Source organism: Trichomycterus rosablanca, chromosome 17 (genome assembly GCF_030014385.1).
Source record: "Trichomycterus rosablanca isolate fTriRos1 chromosome 17, fTriRos1.hap1, whole genome shotgun sequence".
NCBI lineage: Eukaryota > Metazoa > Chordata > Actinopteri > Siluriformes > Trichomycteridae > Trichomycterus > Trichomycterus rosablanca.
The window spans coordinates 25935315-25958497 of NC_086004.1; the positions used below are offsets into that span (position 1 = coordinate 25935315).

Here is a 23183-nt window from a genome sequence, read left to right on the forward strand (position 1 = left end):
TTAAACCATCACAGCTTTTTGTGGCATGGATTTCTAAAGAAATTGGAGACATTTCATGAAATTTTGGTCCATGCTGACATGAACACATCAGGTCATCGCTGATGCAGTTTTAAAAATTCATTAATGCAGTGAAACTCTTATTCTACCACATTTCAAAGGCTAAGGAAACCATTAGAGAACACTAAACTCATTGTGATGCTCATGAAACCAGTTTGAAATGACGTGTACTTTGTGAAATGGTGCATTATCATGCCAGAAGTCACTATTACAAAATGATAGATTGTGGACGTAAAGATATGCACGTGGTCAACAACAGTACTTAGTTGGCTGATGCACTCAGCCCATATGTGCTAAGAAAACATCCCACACCAAATTAAACCACCACAAGCCTGAATTAGTTAAGGTTTTTATTGATGTATATATTTAATTATCTTTGCCTATTCTGTGTAACATATAGAGATTGTGGTGCAAAATCAGCCCCTTTGCCATCTAACAGCCTGTCTGGCACCAGAAACCCGTCTGCAGGCCACATGACTGATAATTCTCTGAATGAACAGTTGTTCAGGTGTTCCTAATAAAGTGACAGAAGAGTGTCACTATATAGTAAACTGTGCAGAACTATGTGCCCTTGACAGCCTTGAGCAGCTCTTGCAAATAAAAAAAAAAATCTGTAGTCATTTTGTCTATTGCTTAAAGACTAAAAGGGGTAAAAACTCACCGCACATTCTTATTTTGCTGTGACAAGCTTTCAAGGGCTCGTTTTTCTGTCCAAACATACGAAAAATACATATTGTGTCACTTTAAAACAAAGAGCAGAGAGCATGAAAAATGAGCTGTCAGGGTCCACCCTTTAGACAAGTGATCATTGTCTGTGGGAGACAAGCGGGGTGAGCGATGAACTTTAATAAAGTGATGCTGCAGAGCTGAGGCCACTCGCAGGACTGCATACTGCCAATGCATAGACATGCACATAAGAGACCTGGTGTCAAGGGTTAAAGTCAGATGTTTACATGTGACCTACTCAAGGCAAATGTAGGTTACGCCAGTGGAATTGAAATACTTTTTCCTGTGACTGAATGATTTAAAAACACGCTTTATAGCCAGAGAAATGTGGCGAGCCCTATTTACTAATATGTTCCAGTTTTTCCAGCCACACAGTAACTCACTACCATAAAAGTCTTTTCCTGTTCCAACATGAATGTACACTTCTGTAGACAGCATGGTCCATAAAGACATGGTCTAACAAGTTGTTAAAGGGACTCTAGTGGCTTGAACAGAGGTTTGACATTAACCCCATCCATGCCATTGGGAAGGAAAGGAATGTCAATAGTAAGCCAGGTCTTCACATGAAACAGTACTTAAGTAAGTAGGTAAGTAATCTTTCTATCTAAAAAGGCACACATTCCCACAAACACATTTAAAAATATTGTGTAAACCCATTACAAAAGAGTGAAAGTTGGGGTGAAAGGGGGTGAAGGCAACTATTAATTAAAACTCCATGCCAATATATTTGGAATAAGGGGAAGTTCAGGCGTCCATGTAGTTTTGGCCATAATGTGTATGTTTTTTATGTTGGACACATGTATAAATAATTTGGTAACATTATTATTATAACTAGCGATCAGGAATAAATGGCATTCACTCTATGAATGTAATTTTGTGTAAAAACCTCCTCTGATACACTCTGAGTGAATGAATGAATGTGTAGTGTGACTGACTGGCGCTCTGCTGAGGGTGTTTTTCTGTTTTACAGCCACTGTTTTAAGGTGGCACAAGACCCCAATCAAAATAAAGGGGTTATTGAGGATGAGAATGAATAAGTGATATAACTAGAATAATTAAATAAAATAATTAAATAAACCGATTTCTTGGTATAACTAACTAACTTAGGCATTAGCTCAGTGATTCAAGCCTGAATACTAGTGTGATTAACAGTGTGGACACTGTTGGGGCACCTTAACCCTTAAATGTGTGCACTATATTTGGCCACAGTTGTTAGTTGCTTCAGGAAAAAAAAAGTATCTGCTAAATTCCACAGCTGTCCTAAAGTTAAATGTAAATTATCCTGCAGCTGTTGTCTAGGTCTCACATGATTGTACCTCCACCCGTCAGTAAGTAAATCAGAGCATCTGGAAGATTTGTGCCTAAACTAAATTTTGGTGCACCACTGGGGGTGCATTTGGGTGAAGAATGGATTACGCTTATAAATAATGACTGCTGTCTCTAGAATAATGTTTTTGTTTATAGGCTCATGTTGGTAAAAAAGGAAACACACCATTGACTTTAAGCTTCTGTTCTAGAGTGATGCATTTCACTTTTGGAAGCGCAATGAAGTGAGAAAAAAATATAAGCCTTCAGATACGGAAAACAGGAAGTCTTTTATACACTGCAACGTTATTCAAGCACACGCATCATCAACTTACAAGCATTCAACTAGCTTTAAATTTGTTCTTTAATATACTTCTAGTGCAGCTTCACTTTAAACTTACTCATGTGGATGGGTTTGCTTTAGATTAATGCCAGTGGTTTTGAATCAGGATGTGCAACAAGCTCACAGTCAGGTGTTTATATACTTTTCCCATATGGTGTAAATAAAAAACGGATGTATTTCTAATCATAAACTAAGCAACAGCATAAAAATGCAATTAAAAACAAAAGTCCCCAAACGAATAACATACGTAACAATGCACTTTGCTGCAATTAGTCTTCCACTGCTGGGGATCCTGATTGCGTTTGAGGAGGGTATATTCGCCGGCTCCACTTCCCCTTCCGACATGTGCACAGTCCCTCGACTCCTTCTTTTTCGCCTAAGCATTGATGGATTCACACATGAGGCTCGTCCACTTCTGTACAGGCACCTCGGTCTGCTAACCAGGTTCCTTACACAGAGATTGAAGACCCCACCCACTTTATTAGTCCAGTCTTTTTCCACCCAGCAGAACTGACGGCCAATTGTGCCTGCTAGATGGCGCCCAGACACGAGTTTCGAACCGGGGTGTTCAGAATCTCAGCACTGGTGTGCTAGATAAATATCCCACTCCGCCACCTGGGCGCCTCATTTCTAAAATGTATTAATTTCTTTATTATATTGTTATTCTTTAATCTGCACAGCAATCCTGAGTAAATCATAATATGTACATCTGTTAGACTGCATAAACAAAGGTATATGTTTTATACAGCCTCTGGGGTCCAGGGATTGAATCGCCAGTTGTGCAGTTGTGCTATCGGCCGATCAGGCTATGTCTGAGGGGGTTGGCAAGGCCCTGCAATGGTTTGGCATCCTGTCCAAGATTTGTTACTACATTTCACCCAGTCATTTGAGGAAAACCGGACCAGCTGTGACACTAACTGGTATTAAACAGTAGTAAGGCATGATAAAAAAAATGAATGTATATAGGGGTTAAATAAAAATATGTTTTATTCCTGCATAAACTAGAATAAGCAGCAATATTTAACTTTATTGTCATTATTTTTCTGTCTGCTTAATCAATCCTACGGTAGTTCATTTTTAACACTGACCACTCAGCAAACCGACAAACATCTAACATATTAATGCACTCAACTTAGGATTTAGCGGACAAACGTACCTTTGCAATCGTCTCGTGGAGTCTGAAGGTGGGGTCCAAGGTCGCTGCTAATGACGGCTCGAAGGGGAAAAAAGCCTCCGACAGGAAATGAGTTCTCTAGATTTAAAACAGAAAGAAAAATATGTGAGCCCTTCCAAATATAACTGATGACCTTTCAAATCATGAGCCTGCATGGATAATCTCTTCTATTACCATGTCGGGCATTTGAAATGCCTTTCTCATAGCGGTAACACCTTAAGCCTCTCATTTCAATATCATGCTTTATTTTTTTTTCCCCTCCAAGGACACCTGAATAGCCGTTAGAGACATGGGGAAGGGGGGCATTTTGAAATATCAATGCCCCATCTCAATGGGGTCACAACAACCCGGCAGAGATGTACTTCAAATTTGACAAAACAAACCTTATAAATATTATCATTCGATTTGGCCTCTGACGGATCAAGCAGCCTCCAGAAGTGTTTTCTGATCTGAAAGTTAAACAGCATTAATTTCTACTGAACATAAGATGCTCTTTCCAAAAAGTAATAAATCAATTAATCACTATTTCATATTTTTAATCTGTATATAAATACTAATCCCAAAAAGTTAGGAAAGTATGTTCAATGCTGACGCTTAGATGCAATGTGTCTGTTAGTACTGGTGCCAAATCATTCAATCAAGCAAGCATTTGCGAAATGAGGCACCCATGTTGTATGAGAAGGCCAAGCTTACAGTCAGCATTCCAACTCATCCCTGAAATGTTCATTAAGGTTGAGGACAGGGCTTGCTTTTCATGGACTTTGATTTGTGCAGAGGGGACAGTAGTGCTGGAAAAAAGGGGCCTTGACCAAACCATTGCCACAAATATAATTTACTTAGCAATACCTGTTAGCAGTGGGTGTGGCTGAAACACCTCAAGTCAAGAAAAGTCCAGTTACATTAGATAGTCTCAAAGCAACTTTACAGCATCTAGGATCATCTAGAGGAACCAACCCATTCTCCTTTGGTTGATCGTGGATGTTCTGATGATCTGTAAAGTTGCTTTGAGACCAACTATTGTGGCCATCTAAGGGCGACCGTGGCAAGAGAAAACTCCCTTTAAAGTAAAAGGAGGACACCTTGAGAGGAACCAGACTCAAAAGTTCTTCTTGGGTGGCCTGAAGGATTCCTGAACTCAGTAATTAGAAGGGTTGTCAATACTTTCTTGTCCATATGTTTCAGTAATATATAAGGCACAACATTTTAACCACCTTCCTAATATTGTGCTGTTCCCAAAACAGTCCTTTCTATCAGAACCAGCATTAACTTCTTCAGCAATTTGAGCTACAGTAGCTCGTCTGTTGGATCGAACCACACGGGCCAGCCTTCGCTCCCCACATGCATCAATGAGCCTTGGCCGCCCATGACCCTGTCGCCGGTTCACCACTGTTCCATCCTTGGACCACTTTTAATAGATACTGACCACTGCAGACCGGGAACACCCCACAAGAGCTGCAGTTTTGAAGATGCTCTGACCCAGTCGTCTAGCTATCACAATTTGGCCCTCGTCAAACTCGCTCTAATCCTCACACTCATCCATTTTTCCTGCTTCTAACATCAACTTTGAGAGTAAAATGTTTACTTGATGCCTAATATATCCCACCCACTAACAGGTGCCGTGATGAAAAGATAATCAGTGTTATTCACTTCACCTGTCAGTGGTTATAATGTTACGCCTGGTCGGTGTAAATTTACATTTAAGTAAATTACAGTAAATAAAGGTTTGGCTACTGTATGTACGTTTGTATATGGTATTTTGACTTTGTGTATGGTTTATGGCATTCTGGCTGTGAAGAACAACACCACAAATATGTGCCACTCCATCAGTCTCTTTTTTTCCCATTCTACAGACTATAAAAACAAGAGTCCCAGTAGTAGATTAGAAGCATTAGGAGTAGCACCACATTGCCATTCCACTCTTCTCTCCTCTGAAGACCAGACCTTGATGTTTTAAAGCGCTACGTCTCGTCAGATCCAGCAGAGGACATTTTCAGTAATAACCCACTTTATGTAATAATACTCTTATGGTATTCTGATAGTTCATCTGAGGTTATTTTCAGCAGAGTGCTTCCTCTTTACCGAGCTGTTTGGTTACATGAGTACCATGAAGAGCTGAACTCTTTACTGGGCAATTTAAATAAAGCCCCATTGTGTTCTAGAAGTCTAGAGGAGACTAAAGCTGTTAGGGTAAAAAAAGGCATGTGAGAACTGAAGTGTGCTTGGGGTTGTGCTGAGGTTCCTCAGGGCTCTGTCCTTGGTTAAATTAAGTTTTGTTTTAAGACTGAAAATGAGGGGACTATAGATCTATAGCCGGCTGAGAAAACAGCCCTAAGGACCTCCAGTTGGGGGTGTGAGTCCGTCTAGTGCAGTGTTACAGAACTAGTTTCCTGGACCTAATCCTAAGAGGGTAAATGCTGCCAATAAACCAGAAAATAAACGGTTAAAACCGACACGATATGTCAGCCAGCCCTGAGCACACAGCCTCAACTGTACAGACACAAGGGAAACTTGCTTCAATTTAATCTCCAGACAGTCAATGCTGTGTTTTTGGTGGACTGAAATATCTCTGGCCAAATCATCAACAGGTAATTAAAATCCAACAGCTAATCATTAGCGCTGATGATCTCAATAAAACGTGCTTTGTAATACTGACTGCTGATTGCAAAATATGTAGATAATATTTACTCATTAATCAATTCCGAAGCATCGTGCATGGATTATATGGTACTCAAAAAATACTAGCATGTTTAATGCTTTACATGGTGTGCAGGATACCTCCATAATTCAATCTAGTGATCCCTGGCCAGCTGTAAAGTACTAAAACAGGGTATATCAGGCTAAGCATTGTTTAACTCAACAGCACTCGCTGTATGAGTCGGCTGGTTTGGGACCAGCACAGCAGCAAAGCAGCACAGTAGCTGTTATGCCTCCCTTACCTCATTGCAATATAGCTTAGCAATATGGAATCAACACCTGTGAAGCACTTAGTATAAACATCAAACACATTAGCGCCAGCAAGCCTGCCCACAGTGGAACGCCAGGGCTCAACAGAGGTCTAGAGAGCCAGTCAGAGCTCCTGGCTGATGGCACGAGCATAGAGAAATAATCATACTCTAACCGCCATGCTCAGCGTACCACACGCTGTTTCTGTAAGCTGGAAAACGAGGTTTTGAATGGAGCAATCAGCATGTGGTTATATATCAGTCTGCTTCAAAAAGTCAGGCTTTAAAGCAAGGGGCAGTGCGCCTGGAGCCGTTTAGTTCAACATCATCTCCCAGCAACTGGAACTAACGCACCGTTGTTGGTACCGAGCGGTATGAATATTCATCCTTAATGAAAGAGCAATATGTGGAGGTGCTTAGCAATGTGAAAGGCTAAAGGAGAAGAATCAGCTGTTCTATCATGCAGCTATCGCTAATTTCATCAGACACACACCTCAAAGGGAAATTCAAGCCTGGGTGAGCCAGTAGAAAAAGTAATTATTTAATAGAAAAGCTTCTTTGATAGCGACGACAAAAGGAAAATATATACCACACTGCTTAAATGAGAGCGCCCTTTTCAATTAGTGGCCTTGCCTCAAGCATACAGCTATGCAATCTCAATAGAAACATGTCGGCAGTAGAATGGGTCATGCTAAAGCACTCAGTGATTTCCTGTCATGGAATGATGTCTTTTACACTAATCATTTAATTACATTTCTGCCCTGATTAAACCTCCTTGTGGAAGTTGCGCTGTTGTTGTAAAGCAGGGTGACCATACGTCCTCTTTTTCCTGGACATGTCCTCTTTTTGGGACCTAAAAATGTGTTCTGTCGGGATATTTCCAGTATGCACTTGCTATTCTGTGTGTGTGTGTGTGTGTGTGTGTGTGTGTGTTTGCACTGATTTTACCTTAATGTCAAACACAGTCATGGACAATTTTGTATCTCCAGTTCACCTCACTTGCAAGTCTTTTGACTGTGGGAGGAAACCGGAGCACCTGGGGAAAACCCATGCAAACTCCACACAAAAAGCACCCAGACCTGGGGATCTAACCCAGGACCTTCTTGCTGTGAGGCGACAGTGCTAACCACTGAGTCACTGTGCCGCCCCTGATGGGAGCAAGTAAATGTTTTATTTTGACTCTTGGGACAGTGGTAGCCTAGTGGGTAGAGCTTTGGGCTATCAACCGGAAGACTGGCGGTTCAAATCCAGGCTCTGCTATGCAGCCAGTGTTGGGTCCTTGAGCAAGGCCCTTAACCCTGTCTGCTCCAGGGGTGCCATAGAACAAGATATGCGAAGAAAAAATGTCATTGTACACCTGTATATGTATATATGACAAATAAAGTATATCTTCTTCTTAAATTAAAGTTAAAAACACTTCAAATAAGTCAGCTGATGCGATTGTGCAATACATTAAAGAAACTAAAAAATTTATTTTTTAATTTATAGGTTAATTTGTTATTATTGTTTAGGGCTAAACGCTGAATAGAAAGGAATATGATTATCTGGTCATACTTGCATTAATTAGTTGTCTTGTTAAAGAGTATCTGCTTATTTATTAAAGTTCAATAACATAGTTACATGGTTATTGAAGCATTTGTCAAATATTTGAAACTCTAACCCATACACATTGCCATGGTGCCATCAATTACACAAAATTACCCCCCACCCCAAACTTTCTCCTTAGACCAAGTGTCCTCTTTTTTGAAAAACAAAATTTGGTCACCCTATGTAAAGTCTAGGAAAAACAACAGCTCATCTTTAGTCCAAACAAGATTGCACAATGGAGCCACTGATATACCTACTTTAGTAGTACAACACTCACTACTATATTCCAAAATGTACCTGGAAGCAACATCAGACATTTTTTCCCAGAGCAGCCCCCCCAGTTTATCTCACAAAATAGTCATTTCCAATTCTCTATTGTAAATCCACTACCGCTTGCACAACCCCCAAAATCACAGTGTTATTTATCAGTAAGTGTAACTATCTTAACAGCTTATTAAAGCTAATGGTGAGGTAGTACAATACATGTACACCAGAAAAAAGGCAAGCTCCTCTGATCTGAATGCTCAGATGTATACACATGTAAACCTGGGTTAATAACATCTACAAACCCAGGATCTGCACTTCTGATCTGACCACTACAGCTGTGTCTGTTCCTGACCAGGCCAGTTCAAACAAGCAAATAGGGCAAGACGCTGAGGTGAGCTAATGATTGCTCAGAGTTTTCCTTTCACCCGGACTCAGCAGCCTCTATCTGATCTGTCCACGGGAAGCCACAGATGAGTTCAGCCGGGCAGCTATTCTGTTTGCTATTTTGGACCCGGGCAGTGGAGACAGTGATCAGTTCGACCGCGAGAGTTGTGTAAGTCTATTTCATTGCTTCAGGGTTTCCTTACTGAGGTGGACTTCAGAAGGACTCGGCTAAATCAGACTGCTCCCTACCGGAGCAGGACACAACGGGACGTCAGTATATTAAGAAATCCGTCAACAAAGACTCAGTTGACCGGTGCTGTTATGTCTGCCATTCACTTGTACCTGCTGTGCAGGGGTAGAACTCAATTTTCTTCAAAAAAATAGCATAATTTTTTTGCACTGCTACACACTGCAGTAGAAATCTGTGGACTAGGCTTTAAGGGGAATGGATCAAATTAGGTTTTTAAAAATTGACTTATTGAAAGGGAAAAGTTTAAAAGATGTATGTGTTTTATGTTAAGTCACAGAAAAATGAACCCAAAAATCGAAACAGAGCAGACTAAATGCAAGATAACATTTTACTTTGGACTGAACACCAGTACATCACAGGGCAAAACACACTGTTTTGAAAGGTGATAGGATACCACAGTACCCAGACAGAACCGTTACAAAGTAAACACAGGATAAAACCCAGGATTCTGAAGCTGTGCATTACAAGCATATCTTTCTGTCTCGCTAATGCCAAGTTCACACTACATTTTGGTTTGGCGTGAACAATATGTCACAAATACTGTAAAGCTTGTGTGTGCCGATGTATTCTGATTGATCTATATTATGCCCCTGCCCCACACATTTACAACTCCTCCACCAGGGTTTCCCATCTGTATCGTGCATTCATAACAATTATAACCTGATCGCAACACCTGGCTAAGTGGGTAGCACTGTCGCCTCACAGCAAGAAGGTCCTGGGTTCGATCCCAAGGTGGAACAGCATGTTTTCCCCATGTCTGTGTGGGTTTACTCCGGGTGCTCCGGTTTCCTCCCAAAGTCCAAAGACATGCGAGTGAGGTGAATTGGAGACACTAAATTGTCCATGACTGTGTTCGATATAACTTTGTGAACTGATGAATCTTGTGTAATGAGATCATGTCATGGATGTAACTGAAGGGTGTAAAACATGACGTTAAAAATCCAAACAAACAAACAAACATGATTTTGAGTTGGCGACAGGTCCAGATATTTAGGATGCTAGATATTTTTCTTGAGTCTGCGAGCAATTGATGAGCCTCTTGGATCAGGTCGTTGAACAGTTCACACATAGCGATCAAGAGCCAATTTTCGAGTCCCGAGCGAACGCCGATTTGCCTCCGAGCTGGCACATCTAGCTGCAACCTGTCTTCGAGCGAAAATCAGGGCAAAAATCGTGTAGTGTGAACTAGGCATTAGGGAAAACAGGATGAATATACAGACTATTAAGGTAAACAAAGCACAAGTGAAGCTAATTAGATGTAGGTAAATTAGAAAACATACTATGTAAGCAAGAAGAAACAAAACACACTGACGAGTATTTAATTTAAATAATATATCCCAAATGTATGTGGACATTTTTCTAAACATCCAGTTCGTGTGTATCAGCCACATCCAACACAAACAGGTTTATAAAGTCAATCATATAGAAAATATGGTTTCATCTTTGTGGTAACTGTTTTGAAAAGGTCCTTTCCAGCATAACTGTGACCCTGCACAGAAAAGTGAAGTCAATAAAAACATGGTTAGAAATTCAGTGGCCTGTACAGAACCCTCCCTTCAACCCCACTGTTATAGATGCTCACTGGTATTAAAGCAGATGGTTTTGGAATAGGATGTCAAAAGAGCTAATGGTGAGATTTCTATATATGTTTTAATATATACCGATCAGCCATAACATTAAAACCACCTTTCTACACTCACTGTCCATTTTATCAGCTCCACTTACCAAATAGAAGCACTTTGTAGTTCTACAATTACTGACTGTCTGTGTGTGTGTGATGTTGTACAGAGTCTTTTAAAGCCGCTGTAGAAGTCTAACTAATGATTATTATTATGATATTATGATATTATTATAAGCATTACTGGCATGATGAATGAGGACATTTGTTTTACCAAAGCTTAATTACTGTTTTAGAAAAAAATTACAATAAAAATGTACAATATATACAAAATACTTACAGATATGTAAGATATGAAAATATTTAAAATAATTATAATAAAAAACAGTGCAAATAAAAATGGTAACAGTGGCAGTAATATTTTATGTAGGCAGTAATGAGAATACAACTTTGTAGTGTGTGTGTGTGTGTGTGTTAAATTTACATTTAAAATGTATATTATTCATGGTTTGAGATCAGACCCTGGTAGACTGTTACAAAGTGTCCTGTAACACATGTACATTTCACACTCTAATCTGAGACACGTCAATGTATAAGAGCCAGATGGCTGGATTTAGCGGCTTGATATGGTTTGTGCTCAACTGTCAATTTCAGGCGATGCCGTGATGCACAGAGTTGCCACACGATGCTGATCTGATTCGCCTTGCATACACCACAGGAGCACCGCTGACCTCGAAACCTGAACGTTTGGTCTGTTCATGGTGAACAAACTCACATCCTTCCAGGTTTAATCCAAAAAAGAAAAGTGACCCTCAAGGTCTTTTACTGACAAGTCAGGGAACATTTGGGCATCTGGTTTAGTTGGTGATTGGATGTGAACTGTCGTATCAGAGCTGTCGACTGAGAGGGTGGGTTGCCATATGTTGAGGGGGAGAGATAGTAGCAAAAGTTGAATGATGCCAGGGAGGCTGGCTCACCTGACACATTGTATTAGACTAGACCTTGCTTTTTACAGGCGAGAAAACAAGCTGATCTTTCTGGGTTTTTCAGAGCAATTCTGGAAATATTGCTGGCATTGAAAATAACAAAAGTCACACTTTCTGTAAACTGTGTTTTTATAGGATTTTTTAAACTTCCCAGAAATCAGGGCTTTGTACGTCTGGTAAAACTTATTTAATTAGAAACAACACAAAGACAAAATATATTGTATGCTTAATTAGTAATTAATACATTCACAAAAAAGACTGCCTGCAGCATTACAAAAATATGAAAAGGGCAATTTAGGTAAAAAGTAGAGACATTGTAAAATGTTAAATAAATAAAAACAGACTACACAGGTGATGCAACTATGATTCACAATAAAATAAACCAGTAAAGGCTCACCAGTCACCAGAGTCCGCAGATATTTTTGATTATTTTACCCTCTACAGCACATATCATCATCAAAAGATTCAAAGACTTTTCTAAAAAGCCATAATCGTCAATCTGTTCAGTAGCAGGGCATTCAAAAGTGCCTTAATTATGTGATGTGTATTGAGAATTCTGATTCAATACTGGTACCAATTGTTGGCAAATAAACATTGTGAGTAGCTGGATTGACGAATAGAAGTGAAGACTGTATTATGGCCAGTGTGAATACTGGTATGAGTGTTTCAGGTGTAGCAGTCTTAAACCATCATACATTCCACTAGAAAACTCACTAGGATTATATTTGACTGATACAGTACATGGGATACAAGGGGTTGAAAAAAGTAAAACCACCTGAGACCACTTTAAAAATAAACTCAAAGGATATTCCACTAGCACACCAGCGCCGAGATTCTGAACCCCTCAGTTCGAAACTCTGCGTTGCCACAAGTCGGCTGGGCGCTATCTAGCGGGCTTAATTGGCAGTGTGTGCAGCAGACACGTTTCTGCTAGGACGGGATAACCAGGCTATGTGGGTGAGGTCTTCAACTGATGTGTAAGGACTCTGATTAGCAGATAGAGGCGCCTGTGCATAATGTATGGGTGAAAAAGGGTTCCGCCTAAGGGCTGCGCGTAGGTTGGAGGAGGCGTGAGCAGCAATATACCCTCCTCGACTGCAAACAGGGATCCCCCAGCAGTGGAAGACAAACTGACTACGCTAAATTGGGAGAAAATGGATATGCATAAAAATAAATAAATAAACTCAACTCAACTCTTTTACAGAGCATCAGACTGAGCTTTATATCTAAAACAGAGAAATATTCATTTCTATCATCTATTTTTTTACTTTGTCTTTCTTTCTTTTACAATATGTTTCATCTTACCACTGGGGACAGTGGTATCCTACTGGGTAAAGCTTTGGGCTTCCGGAAGATTGCCGATTCAAATCCAGGCTCTGCTATGCAGCATTGTTTGGCCCTTGAGCAAGGCCCTTAGCCATGTCTGCTCCAGGGGCACCGTACAATGTCTGACCCTGCACTCTTACCCCAGTTTCCAAACAAGTTGTGATATGTGGAAAAAGAACTTCATTGTGCTGTACATGTGTATCTGTATATTAAAGCAATAAGCCACGAGAGGCCGTGCATTACTGTGATTTTAGCACGGGGATGACGTTTTTGGCATAAAACTTCTTTCCTTGTGCTAAAATCATAACAGTAATGCACGGCCTCGAGTGGCTTATTGCTTTTATAAAACGGCGGTCAACAAAAAATATAATAAATACAACAATGTTTAATTCATAAATGTATTTATCGTGTATAAACTTACAATAAAGCATTCTTCCGCGACGCAAAATAGTTCGATTAACAGTGTTGCTAGGCAACATGAGGGCGAAAATAACATTAACTTTTTCGATTCAGTGGCGTATTAATATGGAATGATGTGAGGTGGTCATGGGTGTGCGTTTATCGGGGATTTTACAACGGCTTCGAACGCGGCTCAGCCAATCAGATTTTAGGACCGGAACTATCCGTTTTATAAATGACAATAAAGCTGTGTGTTTAAATAAACAGACTGACCACATTTACACTTATACGCAGTAGGACTGTATGCGCACTGTATTAAACAGTTGTGTTATTTTTGCAGGTTTTTTTTGGATATGACAAAATATAGTAATATTATAGTAATATTACTGGGTGCAGTTGGTTGTACCTTAACCGCTGAGCTGTCACAGCCCACAAAACAACAAACAGGAAGAGACTGAAAGTTTACTTTCTGATGATGTGTCAGTCATCCAGTGACCAGCAGTCTGGTAAATAATGATTGGTTCTGCTTTCTGAATTGATGGGATTTCTGTCTTAATTGTCGATGTCTATATGCTGATATGTACAGAAGGGGGCAGTGCATTATTCAAGAACAAACAAACGGTACGGTTTGTATGCTTATCAAATTCTAAAGCTGTGTATTGAGTGAAAAAAACAAACAAACACGAAAAAATTGAATTCTTGGATTTCAGGCATTGAGAATGAACAATTAATTAAACTTAAGCTCTATCAAATTTGCACACAGATAAAGACAGATAGGGCAGCGGTTGCCTAGTGGGTAGAGCTTTGGGCTATCAACCAAAAAACTGAGAGTTCAAATCCAGGCTGTGCCATTCAGCCACTGTTGGGCCCTTGAGCAAGGTCCTTAACCCTGTCTGCTCCAGGGGTGTCGTACAATGGCTGACTCCAGCTTCCAAATGATTACTGTACACGTGTACATGTATATATAACAAATCAAGGCATTTTATTTTATTCTATTCTATATACAGTGCTCGGGTAGCACAGCGGTTAAACATGTTAGCACACTGGAGCTGACAACCTGAACTGCTGAGTTCGAATCTCAGCTCTGCTGTTAAGCCTGACGCCTGTATGAACAATGAAGGGCTCATTTGTCAGATGAAGTTACGACCTCTGCTGGCTGATAGATGGTGTCTGCACTGAGACGGGGGATAATGGAGATCAGTGGGTGACTCTCTGTATGTGATACGAATCCCCATATGAACTCACCTCGAGCAGGTGAAAAAAAGCCTACGTGTCGAAGGGGATACGACTAGACTGGAAGGAAAATTGTGGAAAAATGCATTTAAAAAGCCTTGAAATAATAAATATAATAATTTGCCTAACTTGCAAATCATAACTGTTGAATGTTTTTAGTCACTTTAATGACATTATTTCAATTATTAATAGGTAGTTACACCCTCCACATTCGTAGTGTCAAATTCATCCTCATGTTCATCAAACACCTCTTAAATTATTCAGCAGTATGTTGGTTAAATAATGATGCTAAAATATAAATAAAGTCCACATGGCCTAAAATATGTGGACATCTTAATTACTGAGTGCTGTTTTTTCAGTCACATCCATTGGTGTGTACAATCAAATCTATAAAATACCTTATAGGCTTCCAACTCTGTGGCATCAGTATGAAAAAGGTCCTTTCCTTTCTAAACTTTCCCACAAGGTAAACTTTCCCAAAAGGTTTCTAAACAACAGGCTTTCTATGATTTTCAGCTATATGAAGCTTATCAGGTACAGTGTATGTAAAAAACTGAGTCACTGAGGTGCCCATTTAATTCTGGTCTTATTTTGGTTGTTGTACTTTTGGGAAATTGTGTAATTATCCTGTAAGGGGCTGTCTAACCCTGTCAGTGATTATCCTGTTCTGTTAAAAGGTCCCAGTGCTATAGTAATTGTATAGAAGCATAACAGCAAAATAGTGTTTTTTTTCCAGAACCCAACTGACAGCCACATTTGTGAGGTTGGGCACTAATGTTGGATCAGAAGTCCTGGCTCATAATTGAAATTTTAATTCATTTCAAAGCCATTTAGTGGGTCAGTGCTCTGTGCAGGCTATTGGAGACCCTTTACATTAAACAAACCAATGCTGGAGGTGGAACCTTATCATTTACTGTACTTTATATAAATGATTTTCTTCACCTATTAGCAATGTGTGGCTACAAACCTGAACTTAAAAGGAGTGTCCACATACTTTAATAATATATTCAATATTGTGTGTTTCATTTACATTTTCGGCATTTAGCAGACGCCTTCATTCAAAGTGACTTACAGTACTGTGACAGTATACAGTCTAAGCAATTGAGAGTTAAGGGCCTTGATCAAGGGCCCAACAGTGGCAACCTGGACGTGGTGTGGCTTGAACCAGCGAATTTCTGATTACTAGTCCAGTACCTTAACCACTAGGCTACAGATTTTTAATGCATAAAAACTACACAGATGAGGCATAACATTATGACCACTGACAGGTGAAGTGAAGAACACATCACGGCACCTATTAGTGGGTGGGATATATTAGGCAGCAAGTGAACATTTTATCCTCAAAGTTGATGTTAGAAGCAGGAAAAATGGGCAAGCGTGAGCATCTGAGTGAGTTTGACAAGGGCCAAATTGTGATGGCTAGATGACTGGGTCAGAGCATCTCCAAAACTGCAGCTCTTGTGAGGTGTTCCAGATCTGCAGTGGTCAGTATCTACCAAAAGTGGTCCAAGGAAGGAACAGTGGTAAACCGGCAACAGGGTCTTGCCTGATCAATGTATTATGCTATTATGTTTGATACATAAAATATTGAAAAATTATGCTCCAAAAGGTCCCTATCTGGAGCATAAATTATAAAGTGGAGGAGAGCTGCTCCACGTAAGGAGTCGTGTTCCTTTAAATGGCCTAGTTTGGCTTGCAGATACAAAGCAAAGCTGAGAGAGGTTGACAGATCCACACGCTACTGCGCCTCCATGCACCCAACTACTTACCAAACTAGACCATGCAGAGGGACACGACTCCAACGTAAAGCTGCTCCTGGACGGCGTCCACAATGTTACATGTATACTCAGGTATTTTGAGATGTGTAAAAGTGCTATACCATTAATACCTTCAGTAAAAGGAAATCAAATGTTTAATTCTAAATGTATCAGGGAAAATATCATTTCTTTACCTACAATCATTTAAGAGTCTTTTCTATTTTCCCTGTATTCTTCATTTACTCTCCTTTGTATTTATTGTATTTACTCTCCTCCAGCAGAATGAAGCCTGACCTTGTTAAGGTTGTGTTTTCTTCTGCACCCCTGCTGCCACTCAGCCCACCATGCATGTCTGTACCGTATTCATGCTTCCCATTCATCCTTTCCACATAATTAAACCTTGTTATCTGGTTAAAGTGCTCCTTTTGGTCTTCCACTTTACTTCTGCATCATTGCCTTGTGTTTAGGGTGGCTACGTTTGCTGCATTCACAATGTAAGCAGCCATTCTGCATGAAAGTAATGCCACCTTAATGGCTGCAGGTGCTGTAACTCATGCCCATATAGGTAGCGATCTGTAAGCAAATCATCTACATCTATCCCCGGGGCACCATCGTTAGCTTCTGAGGGCTGTGAAAAGGAACCAGATTTGGAGTCTTTGCATGTTACGCAAGTGTCAATCGTCTATAGAAGGGGTCATTTAACAGTGTGTAAAGCAGGGTGTAAACAGGGCTACCCGTGGTTCACACTAGCAGATGTTTGTCTCAGTTGGGTATGTAGGGGCTGGAAAGTTACCGGGAGAATAAAACCTCTGCTATTGGATAATACACATCTGAATAAAAACAGGAGGTATAAGACATGTTTTTATGAGAATCAAAGTACAGTTAAACACAACAAGAAAAGCAAGGAACTGAAGATGTGAGGGGAAAATATTAGAGGGATATTAGACAGTGTATACTATTGGTCATATTGTCTATAAATACACCTGTACCTGATATACTGTATATATTTATAACCATAATGATATCTTTATTTCTATATTTATACTTATATATCTGTATATATTGTAGGAATATACACTACTGCTTCTATTATTATTAGTATTCGCTACACCTTACTTTGTATTTGTATTAGTTTCTCTTCTTTTGTTTGTTAAACTACTGGAGACTAATAATTTCCCTGGAGATAAATAAAGTATCTATCTATCTATCTATCTATCTATCTATCTATCTATCTATCTATCTATCTATCTATCTATCTATCTATCTATCTATTTATAATGCATTTTAAAATATATTTAATAACTAGAATGACTTGTTAATAACTTACAAGTTATGCTAAGCATATTTATATATAGTTATAAGGACTTATAAGTCTTTTATATGGGCTTCAAAAAAGTGTTGCACAGTTCCAGCTCAGAATCGATGGAATTATTTTATTAAGATCCTATCAAGACTCTATTTGGATGTGGAGTAATTGTGTGGTGTGTTTATATGTGTGTTTGCTTGTGTGTGTGTGTGTGTGTGTGTGTGTGTGTGTGTGTGTGTGTGTGTGTGTTTGTGTGTGTGTCTGTACCTCTGACGAATTGGCGGATGATGTAAACTCCAGTGTTGGAACAGCGAGCTGACTGGTGAAGAAGTCCATGACCACTGGAGACTGAACTGAGCTGATGTTTAGGCTGGAACAACCTTCAACATGATGGCAACTCTTTATCTGTCTCTGAAATATAAAACACCTGCAATTAACATCACACAAAATTTTAAACATGTCTAAAACATGTATGTCAAGTCAACTATGAAACATAAACAGTATGTATGTACATAAACAGTAGACAGGTGCCCCCCCACTTAATGTTCGAGTTCAGGTTTTTTAAACACACCTATTGCAAAACAGTAAATTCTATGCTTCCAGCTTTGATATATGTGAGCCAGAATAACTGGTACACCAGTCTAATACTTGGTAGGTCCTCGTCAGGAGCGTAGAACTGCAGAAATATGATGGAAATATTCTGTACCCAATCTGGTCCACAATTCTGTTGTACTGAGGAGGTGTAGGATTTCTGTGTTCCAAAGCGCATTGCATGTGATCCCAGATGTGTTTAATACCATTGAGATCTGATGACTTAGGTGGGAATGGCAAAACCCAAACTTATAAAACGGATAGTTCCGGTCCTAAAATCTGATAGGCTGAGCCGCGTTTGAAGCCGTTGTAAAATCCCTGATATACGCACACCTATGACCACCTCACATCATTCCATATTAACACGCCACTGAAAAGAAAAAGTGAATGTTATGTTCGCCCTCATGTTGCCTAGCAACACTGTTAACGGACTACGTGATTTCGTGGAAGAATGCTTTTTGTAAGTGTTTTTGTAAATAAAAACATTTATTTATTGAACATTGTTGTATTTTATTATATTTTATGTTGACCGCCGTTTTATAAAAGCAATAAGCCACTCGAGACCGTGCATTACTGCTATGATTTTATCACGGGGAAAGACGTTTTACAAAACATCCTTCCCGTCTCTCGTGGCTTATTGCTTTATTAGATGAGTTAGTTTCTCTAACCATAATTTGGCGTCTCTAGATGTGTGTGATGGCAAATTGTCCTGTTGTAACTCGTCAGTTAGAAGGCACACATAGCGTTCACCATTCAGAGATGTTTGAAGATATACCAAAAAACCCATGGAAAGCCAGCTAAACAAACCCCATGTTATTATAGAGCAACCACCAGCTGCTACAGTCCACTGTTGTAACTGTTGTAGTTTTTCTGCCAGTTCAATTCTGACTCCTGGTAAGATTTGGTATTTTGCTTCTTAATGGCTCATTTACTGTTTTTTTATTTGTATTTATCATGTTGCCCTTCTTCTTTTACCTTGTAAAAAGCATAACCTTCTTCTCATAATGTGTGAGGTTAGGTTTATTTGGTGGATGATTCATTTATTTGTTTTGCCATTTAAGGGACTCTCAAAAGTCTTCAGCATCAACGTTCATTAGTAGGGTGAGGCACTGATGTCAGGCATTGATATGTGGCTTGTATTTTTGTTGGGTTAAAGTCAAGGCTATTTCAAAGACATTTTCCCTTCAACTTTAAAAACCATTTTATAGACCATTTTAAGGAAAGGGCTTACCCCAAACATTTGAAAGCACACAGTTATCTACAATGCCATTCTGTCCCGTAAGATTGTAATTTTTCCTGAGTGGAACTAAAGGGGCCAATCTAAAATAAGAAAACCTGCCCTAGACTATTCGTTCTCCTCTGTTAAAATGTTCACAAGGGCACTTTCAGTCGTCTGGAGAAGGTCTAGAGAGGCAAACATTTGATTAACTGACATGGATATTAAAAATGTAACTTTGATGTACACTTATTTATATATATACACCAATCAGCCATAACATTAAAACCACCTCCTTGTTTCTACACTCTCTGTTCATTTTATCAGCTCCACTTACCATATAGAAGCACTTTGTAGTTCTACATAAGTACAGTTACTGACTGTAGTCCATCTGTTTTTCTACATACTTTTTTTAGCCTGTTTTCTCCCTGTTCTTCAATGGTCACGACCCCCACAGGACCACCACAGAGCAGGTATTATTTGGGTGTTGGATCATTCTCAGCACTGCAGTGACACTGACATGGTGGTGGTGTGTTAGTGTGTGTTGTGCTGGTATGAGTGGATCAGACACAGCAGCACTGCTGGAGTTTTTAAATACCGTGTCCACTCACTGTCCACTCTATTAGACACTCCTACCTAGTTGGTCCACCTTGTAGATGAAAAGTCAGAGATGATCGCTCATCTATTGCTGCTTTTTGAGTTGGTCATCTTCTAGACCTTCATCAGTGGTCACAGGACGCTGCCCATGGGGTGCTGTTTGCTGGATATTTTTGGTTGGTTGACTATTCTCAGTCCAACAGGGACAGTGAGGTGTTTAAAAACTCCAGCAGCGCTGCTGTGTCGGATCCACTCATACCAGCACAACACACACTAACACACCGCCACCATGTCAGTGTCACTGCAGTGCTGAGAATGATCCACCACCTAAATAATACCTGCTCTGTGGTGGTCCTGACTATTAAAGAACAGCATGAAAGGGGGCTAACAAAGCATGCAGAGAAACAGATGGACTACAGTCAGTAATTGTAGAACTACAAAGTGCTTCTATATGGTAAGTGGAGCTGATAAAATGGACAGTGAGTGTAGAAACAAGGAGGTGGTTTTAATGTTATGGTATGTTATATATTATATATATAAATAGCCAGACCCATTGGTTAGAAAAAAGTCTCCATAAAAAATAAAAATCTACATACATTTATTTTATTTTATTTATTTATTTTATTCACATTTTCCATACTGTCCCAACTGGGGTAGTACATATTGTACATATTACGCACATCAACTGTCATTTTCATCTGCATTTCTGCTTCTGCCTTTTTTATAGATAATTTCCTGACATGCTGGTTAATTAGTCTCACCTGTGCCTTGTTTTCCATAATTAGTCTTTGTTTTAGCACCACATTAAATTCCCTGTGTGGGTGTTAATTATTCTGTGTAAAAATGACACAACTTTCTTATTTTTATTCTGGTTTTTATGACCCGTCTGTGTGATGTTACAGTGTTTGATTACCACATTCTGATTTGTGTGTCTGTGTGTTTGAACCCAGACAAGAGCTTTAATTACTGGACTTCAGACTAATAAGCATGATGTGGTGTGATAGCGTGTGGCACATTTCACCTCAAAATGTGGGGCATTTATTGATCTCTAACACATGCTCATAACACACACTCATAAATAATAAAAGACATATGCTGAAAATATTCAGCAACAATTAATTAATAGAAAGAACAGAAATCCAATATTAGTAGTAGATTTTAAATCAGTGTGTGTACACACTCTCACACTATATAGCTAGAAGTATGTGGAGTAGGTGTTATAGTCATACTCATTGTTAAAAGATGTATAAAGAATTATTGAAATAAAATAATTGTATGCTTTTGCCCTTTCCTGTTCCAGTTTGACTGTGCCCCTGTGCACAAATTAAGATTATTAAAGACATGGTTTAAATCTGTGCTTTACTTAAAGATCTGACCTCAGTGCGGCTGACCTCCCTAGAAAGAAATCAGAACATCAATTGCGAACCAGATCTTTTAATCAAAGATGCTCTTACCTCATGGTCACTATACACAGATCAGCCATAACATTAAAACCAGTTGGTCATCTTCTAGACCTTCATAAGTGGTCACATGACGCTTCTCACAGGGTGCTGTTTGCTGGATATTTTTGGTTGGTGGACTATTCTCAGTCCAGCAGTGACAGTGAGGTGTTTAAAAACTACAGCAGCGCTGCTGTGTCTGATCCACTCATACCAGCACAACACACACTAACACACCACCACCATGTTAGTGTCACTGCAGTGCTGAGAATAACCCACCACCTAAATAATACCTGCTCTGTAGTGGTCCTGGGAGAGTCCTGACCATTGAAGATCAACATGAAAGGGGGCTAACAAAGCATGCAGAGAAACAGATGGACTAAAGTCAGTAATTGTAGAACTACAAAGTGTGTCTACATGGTAAGTGAAGCTGATAAAATGGACAGTGAGTGTAGAAACAAGGAGGTGGTTTTAATGTTTATATATACAGAAAGAGAGAACTCTTTATGTATTTTTTTTTTATTATTTATTTTTTTCATTAATCTTGGCCTGATCAGACATCTTTTGCCCTTGAGCCATTAATCTGCTAAACATGTTATTGTCCAAACCCAGTTTAACTGGCAATTCATCAGTCGTAACTGATATGCAACACATGTTCAGCCGTATGGTTCGGTTCCTGAGCTGTGCGGGTGAACCAGTGAATCACTTTATCTCTGAAAGCAGACAAAGCTATTAAATTAAACCTTAGCCATGAAATCCTCAGGTTACTTCTACTCACTGATGCTTTTTTCCCGCCGAGAGTGAAATCAATATTTAATTTTTTGTTCTTATTCGTCTTTGGTAACAAGCAAACAGCAACATTTCTACAGTGGAACCTGAGTAAATCTGTAGTGGTGATATGCAGGAGGCTGGAACAGAGCCATGGAGAGGGCGATCATCCATAGTGTATTACTTACTTTAGCAAATTCACCCCTATAGTGAGGCTAAAAATAGTACCAAAAAAACCCAGCATTTATCTTCAACTGGTCTCACATGAATGATTGTCACAGGGTGGCGCAGTGGTGCAGCTGGAACAGTGGATACAACACAGATCCAGGATCTTAAGGTCCTACATTGTTTTTTCTTCTCTTTTTCTGTGTGTTTCCCACGAACACTTCAGGTTTTTCCCCTCGAAACAAATAATCATGTAAATAGTTCATTGGCTGCTGTTATATCATGTAAAAAATTGGTTGGTTGGCATTTTGTCCAGGGTGTATTTTACTAAGACTGTAATTAGGATGAAAGTGCAAGTAAAAGATGAACAATTAATTAAAGATGATGCCCTGAGCTTTGCATCAGTTTAAAAGAAACCTAAAATTAGGAAGAAAAAAAAGTTACTTATTTTCCAAGACCAAAAGTAGAGAAATATTCAAATCTGCTTTTAAATTAAAAATAAATAAATAAATAACATTAATAATAATAATAATAATAATAATAATAATAAAAATTATAATAATATTAATAATAATAATAATAATAATAATGATTGTGAAAAACTGGAGACGATATTTAAACCAAAAAATAAAGTGGTAAAACAGACAATGAATAAATTAATGAATAATTGCACAAACAAACAAATGGATGGACGGTGCTCAGGTGGCACAGCCGGATATTCCGTTAGCACACCAGCACGGAAATTCT

General features: G+C 39.3%; 1 protein-coding gene across 1 annotated transcript in view; it reads right to left on the reverse strand.

Moving 5' to 3' along the window:
* LOC134331899 (inactive N-acetylated-alpha-linked acidic dipeptidase-like protein 2) overlaps positions 1–23183 on the reverse strand; it is a 196366-nt gene that overhangs the window by 53290 nt on the left and 119893 nt on the right. Inside the window, exons 9-10 of the mRNA XM_063013437.1 lie at positions 17928–18071; positions 3588–3683 (exon numbers count right to left, since the gene is read on the reverse strand). Coding sequence (XP_062869507.1) covers positions 3588–3683; positions 17928–18071 — 240 coding nt within the window. The remainder of the gene's footprint in view (positions 1–3587; positions 3684–17927; positions 18072–23183) is intronic.